The 25,629-nt window shown below is 37.6% G+C and overlaps 1 protein-coding gene across 1 annotated transcript in view; it reads left to right on the forward strand.

Annotated features, from left to right (window-relative positions):
* PKHD1L1 (PKHD1 like 1) overlaps positions 1 to 25,629 on the forward strand; it is a gene marked incomplete at both ends in the record, with an annotated part of 151,486 nt that overhangs the window by 68,885 nt on the left and 56,972 nt on the right. Inside the window, 15 exons of the mRNA XM_082858454.1 lie at positions 321 to 509; positions 1,292 to 1,462; positions 2,007 to 2,233; positions 3,316 to 4,300; positions 8,035 to 8,283; positions 8,993 to 9,146; positions 10,571 to 10,741; positions 11,696 to 11,852; positions 12,593 to 12,749; positions 14,469 to 14,548; positions 15,021 to 15,150; positions 16,152 to 16,281; positions 20,073 to 20,314; positions 21,414 to 21,550; positions 23,578 to 24,607. Coding sequence (XP_082714580.1) covers positions 321 to 509; positions 1,292 to 1,462; positions 2,007 to 2,233; positions 3,316 to 4,300; positions 8,035 to 8,283; positions 8,993 to 9,146; positions 10,571 to 10,741; positions 11,696 to 11,852; positions 12,593 to 12,749; positions 14,469 to 14,548; positions 15,021 to 15,150; positions 16,152 to 16,281; positions 20,073 to 20,314; positions 21,414 to 21,550; positions 23,578 to 24,607 — 4,209 coding nt within the window. The remainder of the gene's footprint in view (positions 1 to 320; positions 510 to 1,291; positions 1,463 to 2,006; positions 2,234 to 3,315; positions 4,301 to 8,034; positions 8,284 to 8,992; positions 9,147 to 10,570; positions 10,742 to 11,695; positions 11,853 to 12,592; positions 12,750 to 14,468; positions 14,549 to 15,020; positions 15,151 to 16,151; positions 16,282 to 20,072; positions 20,315 to 21,413; positions 21,551 to 23,577; positions 24,608 to 25,629) is intronic.

Consider the following 25,629-nt stretch of genomic DNA (forward strand, 5'->3'; position numbering starts at 1 on the left):
AGAGCTTTTAAAAATATTCCATGTGACATTTCTGAACAACTTGTTTATTGACTCTGATTTTTTTCAAATTGCCTCTCGATCATCAGTTTTGGAGTTGTGTGGTTTATCTTTTCCTTAGCTTCTCATTATGTTACTTTCCATTATTTCTGTTTATTTTTTATTATGTGTTTAAAGTAGACATGTAAAAGTTTTACAATGTTAATTAAAAAGTTTTTTCACTCGTGGCTGTATAAAAAGGAAATATTTTCGAAGATAATTATTAAGAATTTGTACTCCTTTTCCCTTTTTCTTTAAAAATATGACTCAATTCTTGTTCCCAGTACACGGATTAGGTTATGCCTGGTCCCCGTCCGTCTTAAATGTGTCTGTGGGAGACACAGTGACATGGCATTGGCAAGCACATCCATATCTCAGGGGAATAGGATATAGAGTTTTCTCTGTCTCCAGTCCTGGAAGTGTAATTTATGATGGCAAAGGATTTACCAATAGAAGAGAAAAATCTGCATCAGGTATGTTTCCGCTTTGTTGCGTTTTGCATCATGCTTCTTTTTCCCAGATATAATAAAAAGAAATTTGTTTAGATTTAAAATACTTCGGCATAAATAATATATACAAATACACAAAATGATTTAGCTGGCATTTTATTGCTATAGTAAAAATATTACAAATTTATAAAATATTCCAAATGAATGTCAGCAAGGTATTTTATACATCAGAGATGAGTTCTGATATCAGAAATATCTCTATTCATTCTGGAATAATCAACCAGAAAAATATATTGAAACAAGCAAAATACAAAGAAAATTGAAGTACGTGTTTTAATCATACCAATCTGATAGCAAGTATGAACTTCTGTTGATTGGAATCAGCTTTAAAATCAGTCTTTCTTCTAGGACAACTTAGCGTACAGTGTGCCTTTTAGACTGCCTGTTTTGTTCTACACATGTAGCAGTTTGAACTTTTTACTCATGAACACAAACTGTTTTTCATTGCATGTTGAGTTTTTCTTTAAGATTCTGTGAATTGTGCCAGATTTAACATGGTTTCTCTAGAAAAATTAATGCTGGATCTTGCCTTCCTAGAATGTAATTTCATTATACAAGACAGTTCTTTTATAGACATTTTATAGTTGTTTTATAGTCATTTCCTTACTACTTCCTGTTGAAATATCACATGCATGAAAAATAAGAAACCTGTCACCTGCATGCACGTTTGAATGATTATTTCAAATTTCTTTTCAAAGATGCATTAATTGCTTGTATTTATTATGTGCAATCTCATTTTATGGTAGGTTCATTTTCTTACCAATTTACTTCACCTGGAATCCATTATTATAGCAGCGGGTATGTTGACGAGGCCCACTCCATTTTTCTCCAAGGAGTCATTAACGTTTTACCAGCTGAAACCAGGCACATTCCCCTGCACCTGTTTGTGGGTGGCACTGAAGCCACATATGCTCAGGGTAAGAAGGTTAAAGGTAGAAACCCTGTCACTGCGGTGACCCAGGGTATATGCAACCTTTCTGGAGTAGGAGGCAGATGACTGGGGCTAACTGTCTCTCACTAGCCGCATGACCCTGAATAGGTTGGGACTGCTCTGAGGCTAGAATTTATTCTATAAAATAAGGGGATCATGTTAATGTTGTCCTATCAGTCTCCCAGAATCCTTATGTGCCTCAAATGAGATGTTAATGTGAAAAAGTTCTGATACTCTGTAAGTGCCTGAAAATATATTAAAATGTGAGATGATGTTGTTTTATTTTCCCCATAGGGTCTGGCCTTAGACAAATTGAAAAATAAATTAATTTTTTATTCACTTTTTTACTGTATCATCTTTGTCCAGGTCTTTCTTTTAACTTTGAACCGCCTGGGTCTCCTCTTGTCATTTGGGGAAAAAACACTTACCAGAATATAAACCACCATCATCAAAATTAGAGTAATGCAGTCTGAAAACAATTCTTGTTTTAGAATTTTATCCATGACTTACAGGCAATCTTTTGTCTAAAGGAGGACCCGTGAATTTGCACTTGGGAAGCTCTGTGACAGGCTGCCTGGCGACAGAACCCCTGTGTGGCCTGAACAGTACCAGGTTTGCACATTCAGATAGATTGCTCTTTGAGCTTTCAAGTTGTTTTTCACCATCTATAAGCAACATTAGTCCATCCATCGGAACACTAAATGAATTGATAACAATTACTGGACGTGGCTTCAGTAATCTCACATGTGCTAATAAGGTAAGAATATAAAGATCTCCTTTTTACTTCTGTATACACAATGAAAGGAAGATGTTTCATCCATAACTTCGTAGTTTAATTTATGACAGCTTAATTGTGATATAATTCACACACCATACAACTCGCCCATTTAACGTGTACAATTCAGAAGCTTTTGGTATGTTCGTAGACTTGTGCGTCCATCACCACAGTCAATTTTAGAACATTTTCTTTGCCCCAAAAAGGAACCCCACAGTCCTTAGATATTACCCCCAACCCCTCCGTACTTCCTGGCCCTAAACAACCACTAATTTTTCTGTCTCTGTGGATTTGCCTATTGTGAATATTCTTATAAATAGAATCATACAATATGTGGTCATTTGTGACTAGCTGTATTCACTAAGCATAATGTTTTCAAGGTTGATCCATGATGTACCATGTAGCAGTATTTCACTTCTTTTTATGACTGAATAATATTCCACTGCATAGTGTATACATTTTATTTATCCATTCATTAGTTCATGGACATTTGGGTTGCTTTCACCTTTTTGGCTATTATCAATAATGTAACTATGAACATTTGTGTATGATCATAATTTAGTTTAAGAGTAGTCCAAGATATGCCTTAATCAGCCCCCAAATTAATTTCATGAAAAAAAAGTTTGCACTTGATCAATTTTTTTTAAATTTATTTATTGATTGATTGATTTTTTGGCTGCGTTGGGTCTTTGTTGCTGTGCACGGGCTTTCTCTAGTTGCGGAGAGCGGGGGCTACTCTTCGTTGCGGTGCACAGGCTTCTCATTGCGGTGACCTCCCTTGTTGTGGAGCATGGGGCTCTAGGCATGCGGGCTTCAGTAGTTGTGGCTCGAGGGCTCTAGAGCTCAGGCTCAGTAGTTGTGGTACACGGGTTTAGTTGCTCCACGGCATGTGGGATCTTCCTGGACCAGGGCTCGAACCCATGTCCCCTCCATTGGCAGGCAGATTCTTAACCACTGCGCCACCAGGGAAGTCCCCAAATTTTTAGTTAGTTGTTGCTAATACAAAACTTAAATTCACACTAGAGTAATGTATTGACTTGTTTTCATGTTCATTTTATTTTCAGGTTACAGTTGGTAGCTATCCCTGTGTTGTAGAAGAAAGTAGTAATAATTCCATTGTGTGTCATATTGACCCTCAAAACTCAATGGATGTTGGCATCAGGGAAATTGTCACAGTAACTGTCTACAATCTGGGCACTGCTGTCAACACACTGTCCAGTGAATTTGATAGGCGATTTGTACTTTTGCCAAACATCGACGTGGTATTACCAAATGCAGGGTCAACTACAGGAAAGACAAAAGTGACCATAAAAGGCTCTGGATTTGCAGTTCCTTCTGCTGGTGTACAAGTCCTTATGGGTCATTTTCCATGTGAAGTTCTGTCAGTGAACTATACAGCCATTGAATGTGAAACATCTCCTGCTCCGCAGCAGCTTGTGAAGGTAAATCTTCTGATCCACGGAGTGCCTGCCCTGTGTCAAGGGAACTGCAGCTTTTCCTACTTAGAAAGCATCACTGCTTTTGTAACAAGAATCTCCCCAAACACCATCAAAGGATCTGTAAAAGTTCTTATTGAAGGAGAAGGTTTTGGCACTATCTTGGAGGACGTTTCTGTTTTCATTGGAAACCAACAGTTTAGAGCAATCGATGTTAATGAAAATAACATCACTGTTCTTGTGACTCCTCTTCCGGCTGGAATTTATCCTCTTAGTGTTGTGGTGGGAATGAAAGGCTTAGCTCTGGGAAACCTTACTGTCAGCAGCCCCCCAGTAGCATCTGTCACACCAACTTCTGGAAGCATTGGTGGTGGCACTACTTTGATGATCACTGGAAATGGCTTCTATCCAGGCAACACCACAGTCACTGTTGGGGATGAACCTTGCCAAATTATTTCTGTCAATTCCAGTGAAGTCTACTGCCGTACCCCAGCAGGGACAGCTGGAAGGGTCAGTGTAAAGATCTCTGTGAATGCAGTCGCTTATCCACCTCTGTCATTTACGTATGCCTTGGAAGATACTCCACTTCTCAGAGGAGTTATCCCAAGTACAGGTACGCCAATACCTGCTTTTTTGGTGTCTTGATATACTATGATCAGTAATATTTACTAGCATAGAATTGGAATAATGTTTACAAATGATTTTTAGGATGTGTTTTTAGACAAACCCTCTTAATCAATACATGGGATTTGAGTTCTGTGTAGTCTCTATTGTGTGATTATTTTTTGCACATTCTTGGGATAAAATTTTTGGCCAAATTCCCATTTCTGTTTTAAAACAAAATCCCCATTAACTTCACCTAAATTTCAAAATGAGGAAGAAATAGATGGATACCTGTGGACTAAAATTGGTCATTAATTTATGTCATTAATGTTAATATGACAGGCAATACCTGTTAAAATTAGTAAGTAGTTCATCTTATTAACATTGAGAATTTTTTAGAGTATCTTGTTTCCAGGAAACTACAATTGATTATTAACTTATTAACACAACAGAATTCCTTTTAAGGGGGTAATTGGCCATTCAGGTGGAAAAAATATTATAAAATAGGATTTACTTAATTATTTAGTATGACTTGGTCTTCTGAGCTAAGAATAGATTGAGATGTCTTCCTGATCCTTTGTCATTATGTTATGCTGTTTCTGATCATCTTCAAGCTATTGGAATGCTTATCATCTATGTAATGATTTCTGAAGAGGCAGCTATAGTCTAATGGCTGAGAACATGGCCTTAATACCTGGATTCACACCTTGGTTCTTCTACTTTCCAGTGGTGAAACTTTGGACGAGTTTCTTAAAATATCAGTTTCCTTACACATGCACATACCTTCCTCATAAGGTTAAAAAATCTCATTCATATAATGCAACTTAAAAGTTTCCTTTAATAAAGAACTTATTAAGGGACTTCTCTGGTAGTGCAGTGGATAAGACTCTGTGCTCCAATGCAGGGGGGCCCAGGTTTGATCCCTGGTCAGGGAACTAAATCCCACGTGCATGCCGCAACTAAGAGTTCATATGCCACAACCAAGGAGGCTGCCTGCCACAACTAAGGAGCCAGCGAGCTGCAACTAAGGAGCCTGTCGGCTGCAACTAAGACCCAGCGCAACCAAATAAATATTTTTTAAAAAATAAATAAAATAAAGAACTTATTAAGTGTTGGCCTTTTAAAAAAAGTCTTTGTTAATTGTTAATTTACAGTGCCAGGAAATGTATCAGGTTTGGGTAAGATGTATTCTGTGCCTTCAAGAAGTTTGCTATTGAAATTTTCTTTTAGACATCAAGTTTTCTCATTTAGAATTTTAAAAAGCAAATATTAACAGTAGCAATGGCATACCTCCTCCCATATATTTGCAATCATTGCAAATGAAGAACATATTGGCATATGTTCCTTATTTCCATGAACCATTTCTATCTCATCTCTCTTTGAATGTATCTTTCAAAACAGTGAATCTGAAGATAGATGAGACTTGTGGACAAGTGAGAACTGAGCTATTGGGTTGGCCAAAAAGTGCTTTCGGTTTTTAAGTAAAAATAAAAAGCACATTTTCATTTTCACCAAGAACTTTATTGAACAACGTATTCACCCTTTTGTTACAACTACTTTTGCCGTTTTTCAGGCAACTTGTAATTCCATCTTCCCAAAACGTTTTGTCTTTTTGAGCAAAGAACTGGTCCAGGTGCCTTTTACAGTCTTCCAGGGAATTGAAATTTTTTCCATTAAGAGAATTTTGTAAAGATCGAAATAAATGGAAATCCAAAGGTGCAATGTCTAGTGAATACAGCAGATGAATCAGAACTTCCCAGCCAAGCTGTAACAGTTTTTGCCTGGTCATCAAAGAAACATTTGGCCTTGCGTTATCCTGATGGAAAATTATGTGTTTTCTGTTGACTAATTCTGGACGCTTTTCACTGAGTGCTGCTTTCACTTGGGCTAATTGGGAGCAGTACTTGTTGGAATTAATCGTTTGGTTTTCCAGAAGGAGCTCATAATAGAGGACTCCCTTCCATTCCAACCATATACACAACATCACCTTCTTTGGATGAAGACCGGCCTTTGATGTGGTCGGTATTGGTTCATTTCACTTGCCCCACGATCTCTTCTGTTTCACATTATTGTACAGTATCCACTTTTCATTGCCTATCACAATTTGTTTTAAAAACAGAACGTTTCTGTGACGTTTCAGTAGACAACTGCATGTGCAAATATGGTCAAAAAGGTTTTTTTCGCTTAAGTGGAACATCAAACATCAAAGCGATGAACATAACCAAACTGGTGCAAATGATTTTCAACGCTTGATTTGGATATTTTGAGTATGTTGGCTGTCTCCTGGATGGTATAATGTTGATCTCAATTAATGTCTCAATTTGATCGCTATCAACTTCAACTGGTCTCCCCGACCACGGAGCATTGTCCAGAGAGAAATCTCCAACACGAAACTTCGCAAACCACTTTTGACATGTTTGATCAGTCACAGCACCTTCTCCATACACTGCACAAATCTTTTTTTTGCGTTTCAGTTGGCATTTTTACCTTTCTTGAAATAATAAAGTATAATATGCCAAAAATGTTGCTTTTTTTTCTTCCATCTTCAATATTAAAATGGCTACACAAAAATTCACCAATTTTGATGTCTTTTTTAAAATGCACGCTGATATGACAGCTGTCACATACAGTCTAACAAAATTGTTTCAAATGAAGTTAAAGACAACTAAGTGCTACTAGAGCCATCTTACGGAAAAAAACGTTCAAACCTTTTGGCCCACCCAATATTTTATTTACTGAAGAGGCAAGGTATATATCACACTTAGAACACTTCCATATGAAAGGTGAAAATACCAGAGAAGATTAAAAACTTCAGACCAGAAAACATTTTTTAATCTTGTGTCTTAAAACTATTGGTAACATGAAAGATCTCAATATCTATGGTCTTTAAAATGGCAACTTACATTTCAGTGACACTTACTATGGTCAATTATGTAGTTATTTTTACTGTTACTACTTGAATTAAAAGCAAACTAATACGTGGTGACTCTGCATTTGTAACAAGTTATGTTGATTAATAACTATTCACTTATTATTTAGGTACGTAGGTCTGTGTTTGGATGCCCTGTGAAAAATTCCATGTGTATAATGCCCTCAATGCTTTTTGTCAAAAGAAGGAAGGAAGAGAACAGAAGGATTGAGATACTTTGTTCTATGTACGTTTATTCAAGGCATTAACATCAACATTCATCTTTAAGTCTTTAAATTAATTCCTTGTTTCTGTATTTACTATCTTACACCTAATTATTTATATATCATAATTTGTTTATCAAGTCATATATATTGAAAATATTTGAATTAAGAAAAATAGTCCATTCATCAGAAGAGTTGCAAATATCAGGAAAGTACCAAAAGTTTTAAAAAGTAAACCTCATCCCTAAATATGCTCTAACCCACCACCCACTGCTCAGGCATTCATTCATTCTCCAGACATTCTAGATCTTCTCTCTTTTCCATTAGCCTGAATTATTAGTAACTTACAACTTTCATCTGTAGAGTGGACAGATGTGCTAGAAAATAATGAACATTGAGATAAATATCTTATAATCAAGATACCATAGACTGCAATGAAATTATAGACAAAATGTATATGACATGACATGTACTGTTGGTAGTTATATTAGTTTTAAAATACTGGATATTATTTTGTTTATGTAAGTACATGGGTATATCTTTAAATGCATGTGCAAGTATTGGAATTTAGGTATATATTTATATTTATATGGTTTGCTTTTTGTTTTTAAGGTCCTCCAGGGACTGAAATTCAGATCAATGGGTCAAATTTTGGTATTGATATCTTGGAAATTTCAGTGATGATAAATAACATTCAGTGTAATGTGACCATGGTCAATAATACTGTATTGCAATGCATTGCTGGAGATCATGCTGGCGGCACTTTTCCTGTTATGATGCATCATAAGACAAAAGGCTCTGCTGTGTCCACAGTCGTCTTTGAGTACCCACTTACTATTCACAATATTCATCCAAGCCAAGGTAGGCATGAATGTACCAGAACCTAGAAATACTTTATGTTGTTTCAGTAAACACTTATTTAGAAAGAAACGTGTTCTTCAAACCCTGCTAAAATGTGTAGTTCCTATAACACACTAACATATTTTTGTTTATGCATCAAATTAATAAGCATGCAAGGGTATCAGTCATTTCAAAATATTTGTTTAATGCCTATATTTCTCTTGTGCTATATAATTTATTTAAAATTTAATATTATTGAAAATGTCCAGGTTTTATTTGGAAATTGTTTTTAAATCATGTTTAGATATCACTGGCCTGTAATTATGTCTATCTAAATAAGTATTTTTTTTCTGTTTGAAAATTATGTTAGTGGTTAAAAACCTTAAGCATAACCAATGTGCTTTTAACTAAAATGGTAACTTTACATTTGTGTTTTGACTACTCAAATTCTTTGTGACATTTCTTTTAAATAAAATTTTAGTCCCTAGAAGTAGTTTAAATAAATGACCAGATGTGACATTTACTCAGTGAAGGTTTTAAAAAACTACAATCAAAAGAGATTCTGTTGCACTAATATAATATAATATAATATAATATAAATAATTTCAGTTCTGCGAACCTTTTCATTTAATGAAACTTGCTTCCATTTCAGGTGTTAAAGTTAAATATATGTACAGAGGAGGTTTTCTTTTCATTAACTTTGTCTTTCCCTTTTATATGTCTTCACTAGGGAGCTTCGGTGGTGGTCAAACCATGACTGTGACAGGCACTGGGTTTAATCCACAGAATTCAGTTGTATTAGTTTGTAGCTCCAAATGTGCAGTCGACAGACTGAAATCTAATTGCACAACATTATTATGTGAAGTTCCACCTAATAATGGTAAGTAGTCAGAAAAAAGAATGGAAGTCTTTGAGAACTGTTTAATTTTATAGAGATCAGTCTGAATTTCTTTTTTCAATTTTTTGTGTTCATTTGGGGCAATTGAATCACCTTTATGAATTTCCTGATTTTAAGCAATTTCTTCAGAATTTTGTTTTCTAGGCTTATAATATTTTCCAAGATTCATGACATTTGGGTTAAACTGAATTGTTTTTAGTAAACTGCAGTTTTTCAGTTTATCACATAAAGAGCATGCCAAATGGAGAACATGTTTTTAGTTCCTATTGGAGTATTAACTTTCCCTTAAAGGGGGGATAGTATAATGGTTATGAGGGTGAACTCCGGTAATTCGTTGCCAAGATTCAAACGCAAGCTGTGTCTTTGGGCAAGTTATTCAAGCTCTCTGTGTCTTCGTTTCCTCTTTTGTAAAATGAAAATGATCACATTAGCCTACTTACTGTGAGGCTTGATAAGTTAATGTATGTGAAGTGGATAGAATGGTATCTGAAACATGATATGTGATTTGCTATTATTATTACTCTTATTTATTTTTACTTAGTGGTTAAAAGCCTGGGCTCTAAGGAGCCCCTGAATTTGTTTTGCCACTAACTGTCACCTCAGCTAAGTAACTTAACTCCTCTCTGTTTCAGTTTGTCCATCTATTGAATGGAGACAATATTAACCCTAGTTCAGTGGGTTACTGTGAAGTTTAAGTATCTGGTATTTTAAGTACACAGCAGATTTTCATTATCTAACAAAATTTAAGAAGAACTAAAGAGAATAATATAGATGAATAAAGGATATGGTTTATGGACAAACATTTTTTTAAAACATTAACAAAATGTGATGAAGCTTTTCTAAACATTTTTGCTTCTTCTGACTTCTTAAAGAATACTGGAGAAAATGTAACACTTTTGTGACTGGGCTTACTTATCATTTCAACATCAGAGTTTGTATTCTGATTTTTTTTTTAATGCAGTAATGCTATAAAGATTTGTCAAGGTTTGTTTACCTTAACAGTAGCTCCACTTCTTTTTTCAGTGTTTTTGTATTGAATTTTTGTAGCTTTTCTGTCTGTTACCTCGCTTTCAGCTGTCAGCGTGCTTGCTATTAGCCGTTCTTCCTTCCGTCCTCTCTAATTTGCAGTGTTGAATCCTCTAGCACTGGAAAACCAAACAGGCAGGTTTGTAGAATTGTCTACAATAAGAGGCTCTGAGGGAGGATCTAAGGGTTTTTCCCCTGTTGATAATGTGCGTGAATTTTGTGATGTGTTTGACTATTGCTAGAGATCTTTATTACTTCACACAGAGCCTGTGAAAGTGACTTTGGGAAAAGGAAGATGTTATTAAAAATATTTGGGGGTTTTGGACGTGAATAAGGGCCTAATGGCAGAATCGAACTCAGTTTGATTCCTTTTATCATAGGCAGGGGACCCAAGCAAGTCTGTGAAGTGAGTGTGGTCAATGGGAAGAATTCATCTCAGTCCCCGACTCCTTTTATATACACCATGTCAATGACTCCACTCATCACTGAAATAGCTCCCAGGAGAGGCAGTACAGCAGGGGGCACCAGACTTACAGTCCTGGGATCAGGCTTCAGGTACTGTCTTCACATGCATATACATCGGTGAATCTTTCCGGCTCCAGCCGTTATGCCTGCTTTCTCGTGCGCCAGGACAGTGTTTGAATATAGTCATGTAAAGTCTACCCACCTGCTCAAAAGCCACACTACATTTACTGACTACATACTCTGTGTCAGGAACCTTTCTACCCCATAGAAACTTCCTGCCTTACCTTCTTAGGTATTGTTTAATACCATTTTATGGCTAGAAGACTAAAATTAGAGAGGCTAAATAACTTTCCCCAGATCTTAGTAAGTAACATCACATGTATAAGTCACCTTACTGTTAATGCTTTCCCCAGAATCTCATCTCCAACCATCATCTGCTTCATTGGCTCAATGAAACATCTCTTCATCCATTTCACTGTAACTGTTTAGGTTCCTTCTTCATAAACATATTCATTATTTTGGCTCAAATTTTATGTACTGCCCTGTCATCATCCTTCAAGCACATTAAGTTTGACTTCAAAACCCCAGATCATTTAAATCATAGCGGGCAATGTTAATTCGTCAAGTACCTGTAACTACCTTGGACTTGCATTTTTACATGGAGATTAAATTCCAAAGTCCGTGAATGTGACAAAAAATGTCACATAGGCAAGATAATCGCTGAAAGTGTCTTACATAGGTGCCTGTTTGGAGACCAATGTAGACTTTCTCAATAATTTGAACCCAAGCAGTTTTTCTCCAGCACTGCAGTACTTGCTAGTTTGTACAGTTTTATTTCCTGACCTCTTAATCGCTTTGTTTACTTTTTTCTCAACAAATATTTTGAAGTTTTACTACTGAAAAAAAGTGTCAGTCTGCACTTTGATAGCTCATAGGTAAGATCATTAGTTTTACAATAATGCGTATGAATAATAGGGTTTGACAATGGGACCTAGACGTTTGAGAAAAACGCCAATGTTTTGTTTTCTTTTTTTTACTTTACAGTGAAAATATACAGGATGTTCTTGTTACCATAGCTGAAGCCAAATGTGATATTGAGTATTCCAACAAGACATATATCATCTGCATGACAAATGCCCACACTCCTTCAGGGTGGGCTCCAGTGCATGTCAACATCAGAAGCATCGGCATGGCCAAACTGGTAACAGTGCTGTTGGATAGAGTAGTCTCAGCGATAGAAAAACTAGCCTTATGGGAGGTGAAGTAATTGGTAATGGAGTTGCTGGGGTTTTTTTTGGCTGTGTTGGGTCTTTGTTGCTGCGCATGGGCTTTCTCTAGTTGTGGCAGGCGGGGGCTACTGTTCGTTGTGGCACGCGGGCTTCTCATTGTGGTGACTTCTCTTGTTGTGGAACACAGGCTCTAGGCGCGTGGGCTTCAGTAGTTGTGGCACGTGGGCTCAGTAGTTGTGGCTCGTGGGCTCTAGAGCTCAGGCTCAGTAGTTGTGGTGCACGGGCTTAGTTGCTCCACGCCATGTGGGATCTTCCTGGTTCAGAGATTGAACCCGTGTCCCCTGCATTGGCAGGCGGATCCTTAACCACTGCGCCACCAGAGAAGTCCCATGAATGGACCTTTTACTTTGTTAATGTCTCCAAAAAATAACTAAGATGTGACTATAATAAATTTAAGGTAGGTTATTTTTTTTTGCTTGTTACTAAAATTTTATTATTTCAGATTTCTAATTATTCTGGATTGCAGGGTAATTGGTAATAGCTTTTTTAGTTTTTTATTATTGTGAAATTAATCAACAGGCAGCTCTAACATATTTAAAGTAGGTTATACTTAATGAAAATGTTCATTGTTTTAGATTTCTTCATTTTGAGGAATTAAATGAAGAATTGTGATAAAACCTCTAAATTTAAAAGTCTCTCATTTCTATTACAGGATAATGCTGACTTCCTATATGTTGATGCTTGGTCCTCCAACTTCTCGTGGGGAGGAGCATCGCCCCCAGAGGAAGGCTCACTAGTTGTTATTACAAAAGGACAGACAATTTTGCTGGATCAGAATACCCCTATCCTGAAAATGTTGCTTATTCAGGGTAAATTTCTGAAAATCTGTTTATTAGACTCTGCCTGTGAAATGGTTCTGTGAAGTTAATTTAATCAAAATTCATGATTATGAACATCCATAGTTGTATCAGGTTTTGAATACAGAGTTTAGTACTGAGTTCTTTAAATTGAGTATTATAATCCATTTGTGGTTATGAAATTTTTTATTGCGTTGCAACCAGAATCTTTTAATGAAATAGAAAATATCTGAGTGGGGGCTTCCCTGGTGGCGCAGCGGTTGAGAGTCCGCCTGCTGATGCAGGGGACACGGGTTCGTGCCCCGGTCCGGGAAGATCCCATATGCTGCGGAGCGGCTGGGCCCGTGAGCCATGGCCGCTGAGCCTGTGCATCCAGAGCCTGTTTCTCCGCAACGGCAGAGACCGCAGCAGTGAGAGGCCCGTGTACCGCAAAAAAAAAAAAAAAGAAAAAAAGAAAATATCTGAGTGTACTGCATCTTTTATATGGGTAAGCGTCTTTTAAAGTCAAGTGTTTCATGAAACTTTTGTTTCAATAACTGTGTGTGTGTGTGTGTCTGTGTGTGTATGTATATGCCAATGAACATGGAGTGGATTACAACAGTAACAAGGTATTTCCCATTTAGAAAAACACTAGTATAGTGGGTCCTAGGGGTTATAAAAATCATAGAGCTTTGTTAAATTCTATACTAAATGACCCCCCTGACTCCTCTTGGATGCCAGGTTGTGATTTAACCTTTGCCTGTGAACCTGCTTTCAACTGTTACACGAAGTTCTCTCTGCTTCTTAATATCCTATTTTTAATACAGCAAGCTAAATAACCAGAACTGTGACAATTGTGTGTAAAAGAAACAATACTTGGCGAGAGTAAAACACTTGAGGCTTTAGTATATAAACTTTGCCATAATGGTTTTAGCTGTTCATAGGCCTTTGCATTTTGTTTTTGTTTTAACTTCTGGGACGACAGCAGTGTTTCAGTTATTTGAAGTTACTAACTATTGAACCTTTGGACAGGTAAAGTTTCACTGTCCACAAATTTACATCAGTCTCTTAAAAAATGTATCTCAGCACATTCTTTAATAATGCTAATCAGGCTATAGCTGTTGCTAGTGCAAATTAGTGGATAAAAGTTCAGACCTAATGTTGGCATTACAATAGTTTATGAAGTGTTTTTCTTTTATTTTAATTTTTGGTTCTTAATTTATATTTTGAGGTCCTGTGTTTATAGAACTAGAATTCATGTAGCTGCACTATTTAATAACATTTAAAATAAATGATCAAGCGGGAATAATCTGCCCTGGGGTTTGATTTCCTAGCAGCTCCCTGGGTCTTGTCTGAAGTTTTTTTTTTTGTTTTTTTTTTGTTTTGTTTTGTTTTTGCGGTGTGTGGACCTCTCACTGCTGTGGCCTCTCCCGTTGCGAAGCACAGGCTCCGGACGCGCAGGCTCAGCGGCCATGGCTCACGGGCCCAGCTGCTCCGCGGCATGTGGGATCCTCCAGGACCGGGGCACGAACCCATGTCCCCTGCATCGGCAGGCGGACTCTCAACCACTGCACCACCAGGGAAGCCCTTGTCTGAAGTTTTTATACTTCATGTTGCCAAAGAGCTGAAGTAAAGTGACATGCATAGTGACAGCAGATAGGAATAAGAAGTTAAATTTTAGTGTATAATTTAAGAAATAGCTTTTAATAAGACTATTCCTTGTGATATATTTCAAAATTGTATGGTTTTTAGGTGGAACTCTAATATTTGATGAAGCTGACATTGAACTTCAGGCAGAAAATATTCTAATTACAGATGGAGGCATTCTTCAGGTATACGAGAGAACTTGATCTGTATTCATTGCTAACCTCTCCATTTCTTTTTAAAATGTTATGTGTAAAATGGACAGTTAATTATGCTAAACTCTCACTAGTTTATCTTTGTGTAGGTCTCTGTTCTTAGCATAAAATCTTTTTTCTGGATTTTAAAAGTTCCCTAGAATACTTTTGTGCTTTTAATGGGAAGATAAAGCATATTTTCATAGAGCAGAATTGTAAATAGAGCAGAAAAAAAAATTAGCTCTGAGATGTGGCTAAAGTCAATCAGTATACTTTCCAAAGGTCTGGCATCGTATATTTAGCTGACTGGAAAATGTAAGGTTTATCTTTTGGAGGAAAGATACTGAGAATGGAACAGTTGATTCTCAAAAGAGAGGGGAGAAAAGAAAAGAATTTCCTTTTGAATGATTAGAGTTGTGGATAATGAGTTTTACTTTCTGAATGATGCTTGTGAAATCCCTTGCAGATTGGGACGGAAGCCTCCCCATTTCAACACAAGGCGGTCATTACCTTGCATGGGCACCTGCGATCTCCTGAGCTCCCGGTATATGGCGCCAAGACGCTGGCTGTGCGGGAGGGAATCCTGGATCTGCATGGTACGGGCCGAAAGGATTCAAGGAACTGGTCCAGGAGACACTAGCCAGGAAGCCAGAGATAATCCTCCTGATAACTCTCTTTAAATGAAACCTTGCCAAACTTCTCCTGTCTTTACGTGTTCCCTCTTTACCCCTCTTTATCTCTTCCCTCCTTTATCCAGGTTAGATCAACCCCTACAGACCACCAAGACTCACAACCAGGGTCACTCCTAGGACGCCCTTCCTTCACATCCTTTGCCTAATTTAGCACTTGAAACAGTTCATACTGATTGTTTTCTTTATTCATCTATCTAAACAAAAAGGCATTAAGTCTAGAAGCAGAAATTATAACTTCTTATATTTGTATTTTAAAATGGGCTCTTTCTAAAATATAACTATAAATTTATATTTGCACTGTTCTATGGAAAATTATCAGCAAATAAAAATGATTAGATCATGTTTGAGGTATCAGTGTAGCATTATTTAAAGGAAGCATGGTGTGAATCCTCTTTATATGAAGTCTTCTATATTGCAATAATCTACCTCTTTTATAGGTTTAGAATATATAAGGATGATACCCCATTATGATCATAAATGTCCTACATTATGCTAAATATATACACTAATAGAATTTTCAGAAATTTATACATTTCATTTGTCTCCAGATTATCAATTTAAGCAATTCCTATCAACAATGACAAAGATAATAGGCCTCTGCCCATTTTAACAGTAGTATCACACAATTTATATTGAGTTCATATAAAGATCATCATAAATGGGATATGTCATTGCAGAAGGATATTTTAAAAACTTATAGACCTATACATGTTATTACAAACCTGATTATTACTTTTATAAAGCAAGCACTCTAAATGTTTCTTTTTTGAGAAAGGTGTAAGATGCTAAGGTAAAATGAACTTTCTCAAAATTGATTCAATCCAGGCAAAGATTAAAATGCATGAAACTCTCAATATCCAAGAAAACACATCTGAGGAAATTCTCGGTTTGTATGTTGGCTCCAGGTCTGCCTGTTCCTGTGATTTGGACTCATTTGGCTCATACTGCAAAGGCAGGGGAAAGGACTTTGATTTTACACGACGCAGTAACGTGGAAACCAGGAGATGAGATTGTAATTGCAAGCACAGGACACAGGTATGATGTCTTCTGGACCCGCTAATTTTGATATAGAATAGAGACTTTTTTAAACTATGTAAACAAGGGATGATTCAGAAGGTCCACAACTATTTAATTTAAATTTGAAACCTAGAATAAAGAAGCGTGAACAGCCGAATATGTATTTGACAAATATGAACATTGGGTTGACCCCCAGTGTGTTGAGTTTCCACTGACTGAATTTACCATGAGAAAAAGTATGAATATATACTAATAAAAGATTTTAGTCATTTTCACGGTTAAGTTCCCATGTAAGATTTCGTTTGACAAAAGCATTCTGCTATTAAGTCAGTTGAGAACCTCTGAGTGAGAGCTTTCGCTGAGTGCACCAGCGCATGCAAACATGTAAATGAGCTTCTTTGTCTGGCGCCACCAAATGACACGTTTGAAGGAAGCTAGTGAACTCTTTCTCATCTTACAGTCTTGGCAGTGGCTCCCATGGAGTAAAATTGCTAGTAATGATTGAATAAAAGGGAGGAAGGAAATTATAGTATGTGTGATGATTAACGTGACCTCTTACATGTCTGACATTTTACAGTCGAGGCTGCTTATGACCCTTAATTTGTTTAATTATATATTTTAGCAAATAAGAAATAAAACAAACAAAACTAACACAGCTACACCAAGAATACTGGTGGGGAGAGGAAGCAAGAGGAGCCTTATTTTTGCTTTATTGTTCAAATTATAAGCAATAGCAAAATTGGATATAGTCGATGCTGATCAGGGAACAAATAGTAATTTATGACAAGAAACAGCTAAATTATGTTAAGGTCGTGACTCAGTATAGAATTAGAATTCAAGGTGGCATTTTGGGTTTGTCATTTTCCAAGTTAAAAATAGACTTGCAGACATTAGGAAGTGTTAAATATATACTTAGCTTTATAAGTGCCCTTCTTTTCTCTGCCCTTGGAATTGCATAATGGCGAAATTAAAAAGCAGCAAAATGACAGGGCTTACAAATAGAATAGAAAGTCCTCATTTATAGCTTTTCTGGATGAAATAAAAGAGTAAGTTTAGAACTTAGTTTAGGGATATTTCATTTTAAGAAACAAGAATTGAGGAGTTTCCCATCAAATCTAACTCATTGTTCACTATTTAATTCATAAGTCCCATTTCAGAGTTTGTAATGCAGGTGGTTAAAAATACTACTTCTAGGGACTTCCCTGGTGGCGCAGTGGTTGAGAGTCCGTCTGCCAATGCAGGGGACACGGGTTCGTGCCCCGGTCCGGGAAGATCCCACGTGCCACAGAGCGGCTGGGCCCGTGAGCCATGGCCGCTGAGCCTGCGCGTCCGGAGCCTGTGCTCCGCAACGGGAGAGGCCACAACAGTGAGAGGCCCGCGTACCGCAAAAAAAAAACCAAAAAAAACCCGAAAAGAGTACTACTTCTAAAGTCAGTCTGCCTGGGTCCAACCCCCAACAATACCACTTACTAGGCCTGAGGTCATGTTATTTCACCTCTCTGTGCTTCTCTAAAATTGGAATGCTGTTAGTATGTATCTCAGAATTACTGTAAGGACTAAGTGAGTTAATATGTGTAAAACAGAGCAGAACTTGACTCAAAGTTAGTGCTAGATAAGTGTTAGATATTATTACAAAGGAAGAAAAGGTGCATTTAGGTGCATATAACATATAAAAATGCTTTTTTAGAAACTTCTTTTGTTTTTTCTGTTTTGTTTTTGTTTTTTTGGCTGCATTGGGTCTTCGTTGCTGCGTGCGGGCTTTCTCTAGTTGCAGCGAGGGAGGCTACTCTTCATTGCGGTGCATGGGCTTCTCATTTTGGTGGCTTCTCTTGTAGAGCACGGGCTCTAGGCACGCGGGCTTCAGTAGTTGTGGCACGTGGGCTCAGTAGTTGTCGCTCACGGGCTCTAGAGCTCAGGCTCAGTAGTTGAGGTGCACGGGCTTAGTTGCTCCACACCATGTGGGTTCTTCCCGGACCAGGGATCGAACCCATGTCCCCTGCACTGGCAGGCAGATTCTAAACCACTGCACCATGAGGGAAGTCCCTGGAACCTTCTTTTCTAAAGAAATCTCTGTTCATCTGAATTCAAGAGAATTCAGGAGAGGCCAGTCCAAATCACCTGAGGGATCTTGTACTATTGATACACCCTCTCTCAAGCATCCTTAATCTTCACCTCCCCCTGCCCTCTCCCCCTACAATTCCTTCCCTGGGTCTTTTGGAATTATGGGTTTCCCCATCCACCCACCATCTTGGAAAAAAAAATAATAATAACTTTGGTCTCCTGTCTCTTGTAGCTTCTCTCTCTCTTTCTCTCTGTAAATTATTGAACTGCTTAAATATTATGCCCATTTCTTCCATTTCATTCTCACTATCCATGTTTTCCCTTTAAATCCTACAGTCTAATTTTGATCCTCATAAAAACTTTCCTAGTGACCTTCTGACTATCATCATTCTTCGCTTCCTGCACATCACCAGGTTCTTTTGGTCCTTCCCTTGAAATGCCTCTTCCACCAGCTTTCCATGCACTCAGTTTAATTTAGACTCTCAGCCCCTCACCCTGGAATATTCCATCATCTTCCTATTTGGGCTCCATTCCTCTACCTTCTTACCTCAGGAATTCATTCTGCATTGATTTATTCAGTCAGGGAAAAACTGTGATTGAATTGTGACACGTACTGGACCAAGTGCTCAGCATACAGAATGATTTAACGGGTGTCTTACCTAGAGGAGCAGACAGGTATGGGAAGGACAGAGAAGTCAATGGGTGGTAGGACTGCAGTGTGGTGACTGTGAGTGCTGATGGGGCCTCACGCAGAGCTTACTGGGAGTCCAGAAGAAGAGTTGGGAAAGGTGAGAGAGGTGCCTTTCAACGTGTTTCACATGCGACATTGTTATTTAAACTGGTAGTTAAAGGAGGAAAAAGATTTGCCAAGGGAGAGAGGAATCAAAAAGCAATGTCAGGAAGATACAGAGGTAACTCCTCTAAGGGCACCTCTGTCAACAGCACCAATCACGCTTTAGTAGATAATACACAATCAGCCATAGAAACACATGTCTCTCTGAAGTCAGGGGCACTTTCTGCTTGGTATCCCCAATACTTTGCTCTGTGCCTAGAAAACAGGATGGACACTCAATAGGTCTTTGTTGGAAGGACTCAGTACATGAATGTGTATATTATAGATTTGGCCAGTCCTTTTGCTGGAACTTGGTATGTGTTGAAGGAATTGGTAGAAATGAGAACTCCTGAGCTCACCTCAGTCGTTTCTTTTCCCTGCTCAGGAACCTCCAATGGATTCCCTCTGTAAGGGTTTCTCAGTCTCAGCACTATTGACATTTTGGACCAGATAATTCTTTGTTGTGTATCATAGGACATTTGGGTACATCCTTGGCCACTACCTTCTAGTAGCAACATAGCACCCCCAACAAGTTGCGACAACCGAAAATGTGTCCAGGCATTACCAAATGTCCCCTGGAGGGATGAAAGCATCCCTGATTGACAACCACTGAGTGTGATCCTCAAAGTTATAAATGAATAGTACTTTTGAATACTTTATAGAATTAGTCCAGTTCTGTGAACAAGTATAGCACTTGGAAAATATTTATTTAATTGAAATGCATCTGTAAAATGTATTCAGTTACTCTAAGAAAGAGTAAACTACCGTCTTGGAATTCCTCTTCAGAATATTGTATGACATAAAAAGTTTTCCTGTTTTACAGATGAGTGTTCAGAATAGCATAAAACAAATACAGCAAAACACTGTTATGTTAATTTATATTAATTTTGAGAGTTTTTGGTTCAAATTTTTACAGACACAGCCAACAAGAGAATGAAAAAAGGACCATTGCATCTGTATCTGCTGGTGGCAGGAACATAACGCTAACTAATCCGCTGAATTACACACACTTAGGAATCACTGTCACCCTCCCTGATGGAACTCTGTTTGAAGCAAGGGCAGAAATTGGAATTCTTACAAGAAATATTTTAATAAGAGGATCTGACAACGTGGAGTGGAATAACAAAATTCCAACATGCCCTGATGGATTTGACACAGGTAGTCTTAGCAGCCTTAGTGTGTCGCCTAAAATGTTTATAGACACTGCAAAAATATTCCCTGTGTGCAAAATCAGCCCCTGCTGAGAACTAATGGACTTGGTTATGTTCTAGCAATAAATAATCCCCAAATCTTAGTGATTAAAAATGATAAAGGTTTATTTCTCATTGATGCTACACGTGTCCAATATGGGTCAACAGGGGGGCTCTGCTCATTGTTATTTTCCAGGGTCTAGGCTGATGGAGACTTAATCTCAACATGGGTTTCCATGATCTCTGAGACAGGAGGTGAGAAGGCTGGAGAGTTAAGCACCAGCAGTTTGTTACTTTGGTCCTGAAGTGACATGTGTCCCTTCTTCTCACGTGTCAATAGTTGGAACTGGTTCCGTGGCTATAATTAACTTACCACAGTTCTCATATATATTATATATATATATATATATATATGTATTTATAAAACTGTGTATAACCATATAAATGTATGTGTGTAGGTAAGAAGCACAGTGCATTTCACAAGTCTCTTTTAAATATTTTATGTAATCACTACTACCATTACAATCCCATAAGTACTTGAATAATAGCTGATACAGCTTAGATACAGCCTTTTCTTCGATGGGAAGCATAAGACAAAGCTTACTGATCAATGTCAAAAGACCTGCGTTCTGATTCCATTTCATCTGCGTGGTCTCACAATGTCCATTGTGAAACCTAGTTTCATCCTGTTTAAAATAAAAATACTTCCTGTTCTGCCAACCTACTATAGTTGTAAGAATTAAGTGAGATAATGCATGTTCTAATCTTGTACCAGTGTAAGATCGTATTAGCTATGTTAATCCCAAATCTTGGGGAAAATAAATTCAGCGATAATAAAACAAAATACCTGAGTACTTTAGGGGTTGCAAAGATGAACAAGACAAGGCACTTACCTTCCTTACTATGCAGAGGAGGAGATAATGTGAACGCAAATAATTATGTTCCAGGGTGAGGTTAAAATTGTATGTGAATAAAAAGATATAATTAGGTATGAGAAACAGTCTTTATATAATTAGAGGATTTTGACACGGTTTTTCTTTATGATATCTTAAAAAATATTTTTAAAGGTGAATTTGCTACACAGACATGTCTCCAAGGAAGGTTTGGAGAAGAAATAGGAAGTGACCAGTTTGGTGGATGCATTATGTTTCATGCTCCGATACCTGGTGCTAACATGGTAACTGGAAGAATAGAGTACGTAGAGGTAAGAGGCATTATCGTTAGCGCTTTGTCCAAAGTTTTCCATACAATGAATGTGAATTGAGCACCTGCTTTTTGCCAGATGCTACTTATAATCTGGTAGAGGAGACATAAACAGATGATTTTAATACATCCAATTATTCATTCACATAATCATGCCAAATTTTTGTTTCTCTGTTTTTATCACACCCCACATCAAATTCGTTAACAAGGTCTATCCACTCTGCCCACAAAATACTGTATCCTGAATGTACTGTTTTTCTACCTTTTTCACCTGGTCCCTAACCCAAGCCACCATCACCTCTCACCTGGTCTACTGTGCTTTTCTCCTAACTGGTCTTCCTGCTTTCACCCTTTCTGCAATGAAGTCTCCACACGACAGCCAAAGTCCAATTTTTAAATGTGAATCAGATCTTGCTACACACTGTTCAGAGCTCTTCAGTGGGTCCTATTACACCTAAAACAAAAAGTCCAAGCCTTTTCCAAAGTATCCACGTGATCTGACCCCCTGCTGGCCTCTATCTTGTGTGATCTACCCTTGGCACCTGCCATGCCGGCCACATAGACCTCCCTGTGTCTCTTGCCCATGTCAGGCACACTCCTGTCTCAGGTTCTTTGCACTTGCTCTTCATCCTGCTTGGAATGCTCCTCCACCAGGTCCACCAGGTACTTAAATGGTTCACACTCATTTCAGTCAGGTCTCTTCTCAAATGTTATCTCTTCAGAGAGGATGTTCCTCACCACTTTTATTTGAAATAGCTGCCCAAACACCTGTTTTTCTTTATTAACTCATAACTCCTGATATATTTTTAATTTGTTTTTTATCTCTTCCTCTAGAACATAAACTCAGTTAGTTCAGATATTTTTGTCCTTCTGGTTTTCTGCTGATTCCTCTGTAGCTGGAACAGTACTTAGCCTATAGCAGATTCTCAATTGACTATTAACTGAACAAATATATAAATAAAAGAATAAATATGCAAGTTATGCCCAAGAGATCAGGAGCTCCTCTGTATCTTATTCATATTCAGCCTATATAATCTGGGTTTAGCACAGTTTCTATCAAGTATTCAGTAAAAGGAAGGAATGGAGGAAGGGTGGGAAGGAAGGTTAGTAAAATCCATAAATCCATTAAATTCGGAAGAGCTCACTCACCTGCAGTGAGGGTGGCAGAGTCAATGACTGCATACTGTAAAACATAAACCTTCTCCTAGGTTATGTTACACACATGTAACATCTGGATATGGAGTGAGGTTGCCAGTGTCGATCTGTATAATAAATATTATTAATAGTTAATTTTTATTTTTAGATGAAGAATGAAAATAAATAAATGCCCTACCATTTATTTCCAAACCTTATGAGATCATATTCCACACACACACACACACACACACACACGCACACACACACACACAGAGGCATCTTCTGTATTAGCTTATTAGATCGTAGACCTATTGAAAATATAGCAGAGTGGTTAATAAGAGCACCAACTCTATAATTAGACCAGTGAGTTTAAATGAAACTTTGTGACCATGAACAAGATACTCTAAATTTCACTTTCTTCATCTGTAAAATGAAGCTTATGATAAGTGGCTACTTCCTAAGTTTGTGGTAAAGACTGTGACCATGCATATACGACATTTAGCAGAATATCTGGCACATGGTAAACATTCAAGAAATGTTTCTTATTATTAAAAAAGAATCAAAGTGAAGGAGAAAAAGAAGTCTTTTACGAGGTATTTTGCTGAACACGAAAGTTTCATAACAGCAAGGTGAAAAGCAGAAGAGTCGAAGATGGTTTTTGTTCATTCATTCATTTGATAACAAGTATGGGCTGTTATAGATTGAATAAAACAAGGTGGGTTGGGGTCAGACAACATTTTTAAATGATAAACAGGAATAATATAGGAGATATAAATGCATTAATAATAATTAATGTAAAAGTGGATATTATTTTGAAACAAGAAAGTATGAGCCAGGCAAACTCTGAGTCTGTGTGTATCACTAAATAGCTGTGATTTCTGGGCTTGACAGATATTCCATGCTGGACAGGCATTCCGGTTGGGGCGATATCCAATACATTGGCACCTGCTTGGAGATTTACAGTTTAAGTCTTATGTAAGAGGCTGTGCAATTCACCAGACCTATAACAGAGCTGTTACTATCCATAACACACATCACCTTCTGGTTGAGAGGAATATTATATATGATATCAGGGGGGGAGCATTTTTTATAGAAGATGGTATTGAACACGGCAATATCCTGCAATACAACTTGGCAGTATTTGTACAGCAAAGTACTAGTCTTCTGAATGACGACGTGACTCCAGCTGCATTTTGGGTAACCAATCCAAACAACACCATACGACACAATGCAGCTGCTGGTGGCACTCACTTTGGCTTTTGGTACCGAATGAACAACCACCCTGATGGGCCATCTTATGACCGAAACATTTGCCAAAAAAGAGTTCCTCTTGGAGAATTCTTTAATAACACTGTTCATTCTCAAGGTTGGTTTGGATTGTGGATATTTGAAGAATATTTCCCCATGCAGACAGGATCTTGTACTTCTACAGTGCCAGAGCCTGCAATATTTAATTCACTCACTACTTGGAATTGTCAAAAAGGAGCTGAATGGGTCAATGGAGGTGCACTTCAGTTTCATAACTTCGTGATGGTCAATAATTATGAGACTGGAATTGAAACGAAGAGGATCCTGGCTCCTTATGTCGGAGGATGGGGTGAAGCCATTGGAGCAGTGATTAAAAATGCCAAAATAGTTGGTCATGTTGATGAACTGGGAATGGGGTCTGCATTTTGCACAATGAAAGGCCTGGTTCTCCCATTTAGTGAAGGGTTGACTGTATCTTCCGTACACTTCATGAACTTTGACCGTCCCAGCTGTGCAGCTTTGGGAGTGACGTCCATCACTGGCGTTTGTAATGAGAGATGTGGAGGCTGGAGTGCAAAATTCATTGACATCCAATATTCTCACACAACAAACAAGGCTGGCTTTCGATGGGAACATGAAGCGGTACTGATTGATGTTGATGGTTCACTTACAGGTAATGTGATGTTTTAATTTCTGATAAAATACTTTGGAAATATATTTTTTTGTTTGTGTTAACACAGAGAGTTGAATTGTCAAAGCAGACTCAGATGAATCACAGATCTTAACTGGTGCCAAACTTTCCTAATGACTTAAGGATATAGGTCAACACTAGGCATAGATGAGATATCCTTTTCTAGCAAAGTCTCAAACTATCAGATGCAGCCTCCAAATATGTCCCTTTTCTCCTGCATTTGCACTTTGGTTTTGAATTAACAGCACATTTTGAGCAATATTTATGGAATATTGATCACAATAGGAAGCCATTTCATTTGAGAATGCCTCCATTTTGTACTCAGTTAATTACGCAGAGGAAACTGCTTACATGACTACCCAGATTCTCCAGCCAGTCATGCCCAATAAATGTATAAATTCCAGGTTTATTTACATAAGCAACAGACTGGATGTATCCTGCTCAAGTACCTTAGAGGGAAGTAATAAGTCACAGGCCTGCTGTTAGCCTTTTTCTTTCCAATCTAAATTCTGAATTTGGAATTGATTCAAAGAATATGGGAACTCTAGTACAAAATTCAACATTCTTTGTAGGTTAAATCTTTTCTACCATTTTAAGTTCAGAGTAAGTCAAATCCTTTTGTAAATAATCATGGTTTCTAGAATTTAGCATTTTTATAAAATTTTAATGATAATGACTTGGCAAAATCAGATAGGAAGTGTGTCTGTGTGTGTATATCATTCTGCATAATACTTTATAAGAGAGAGACAATTGACAAGTAAAGCTACAGATATTTGAAAGCCTTTGAAAGATGGAAGGTTCATCTCAATATTCAAACAGACTGAATTCTCAACTACAGTTGTTGACTTGTCTCCTGTTCTAACTGTGGCTTTAAGAAGGAGAACATTTAGATGGTTCTAATATTCAGAGCTTTGTGTGACCTTTATTCACTTACTTAATTCAGCTTAGATTCTTAAGTTTGTTGACAGTCCATTGGTTGAGAGCACAAGCTCTGTGGTCAAACT

This window comes from Leucopleurus acutus (genome assembly GCF_964270905.1).
Source record: "Leucopleurus acutus genome assembly, chromosome: 17".
NCBI lineage: Eukaryota > Metazoa > Chordata > Mammalia > Artiodactyla > Delphinidae > Leucopleurus > Leucopleurus acutus.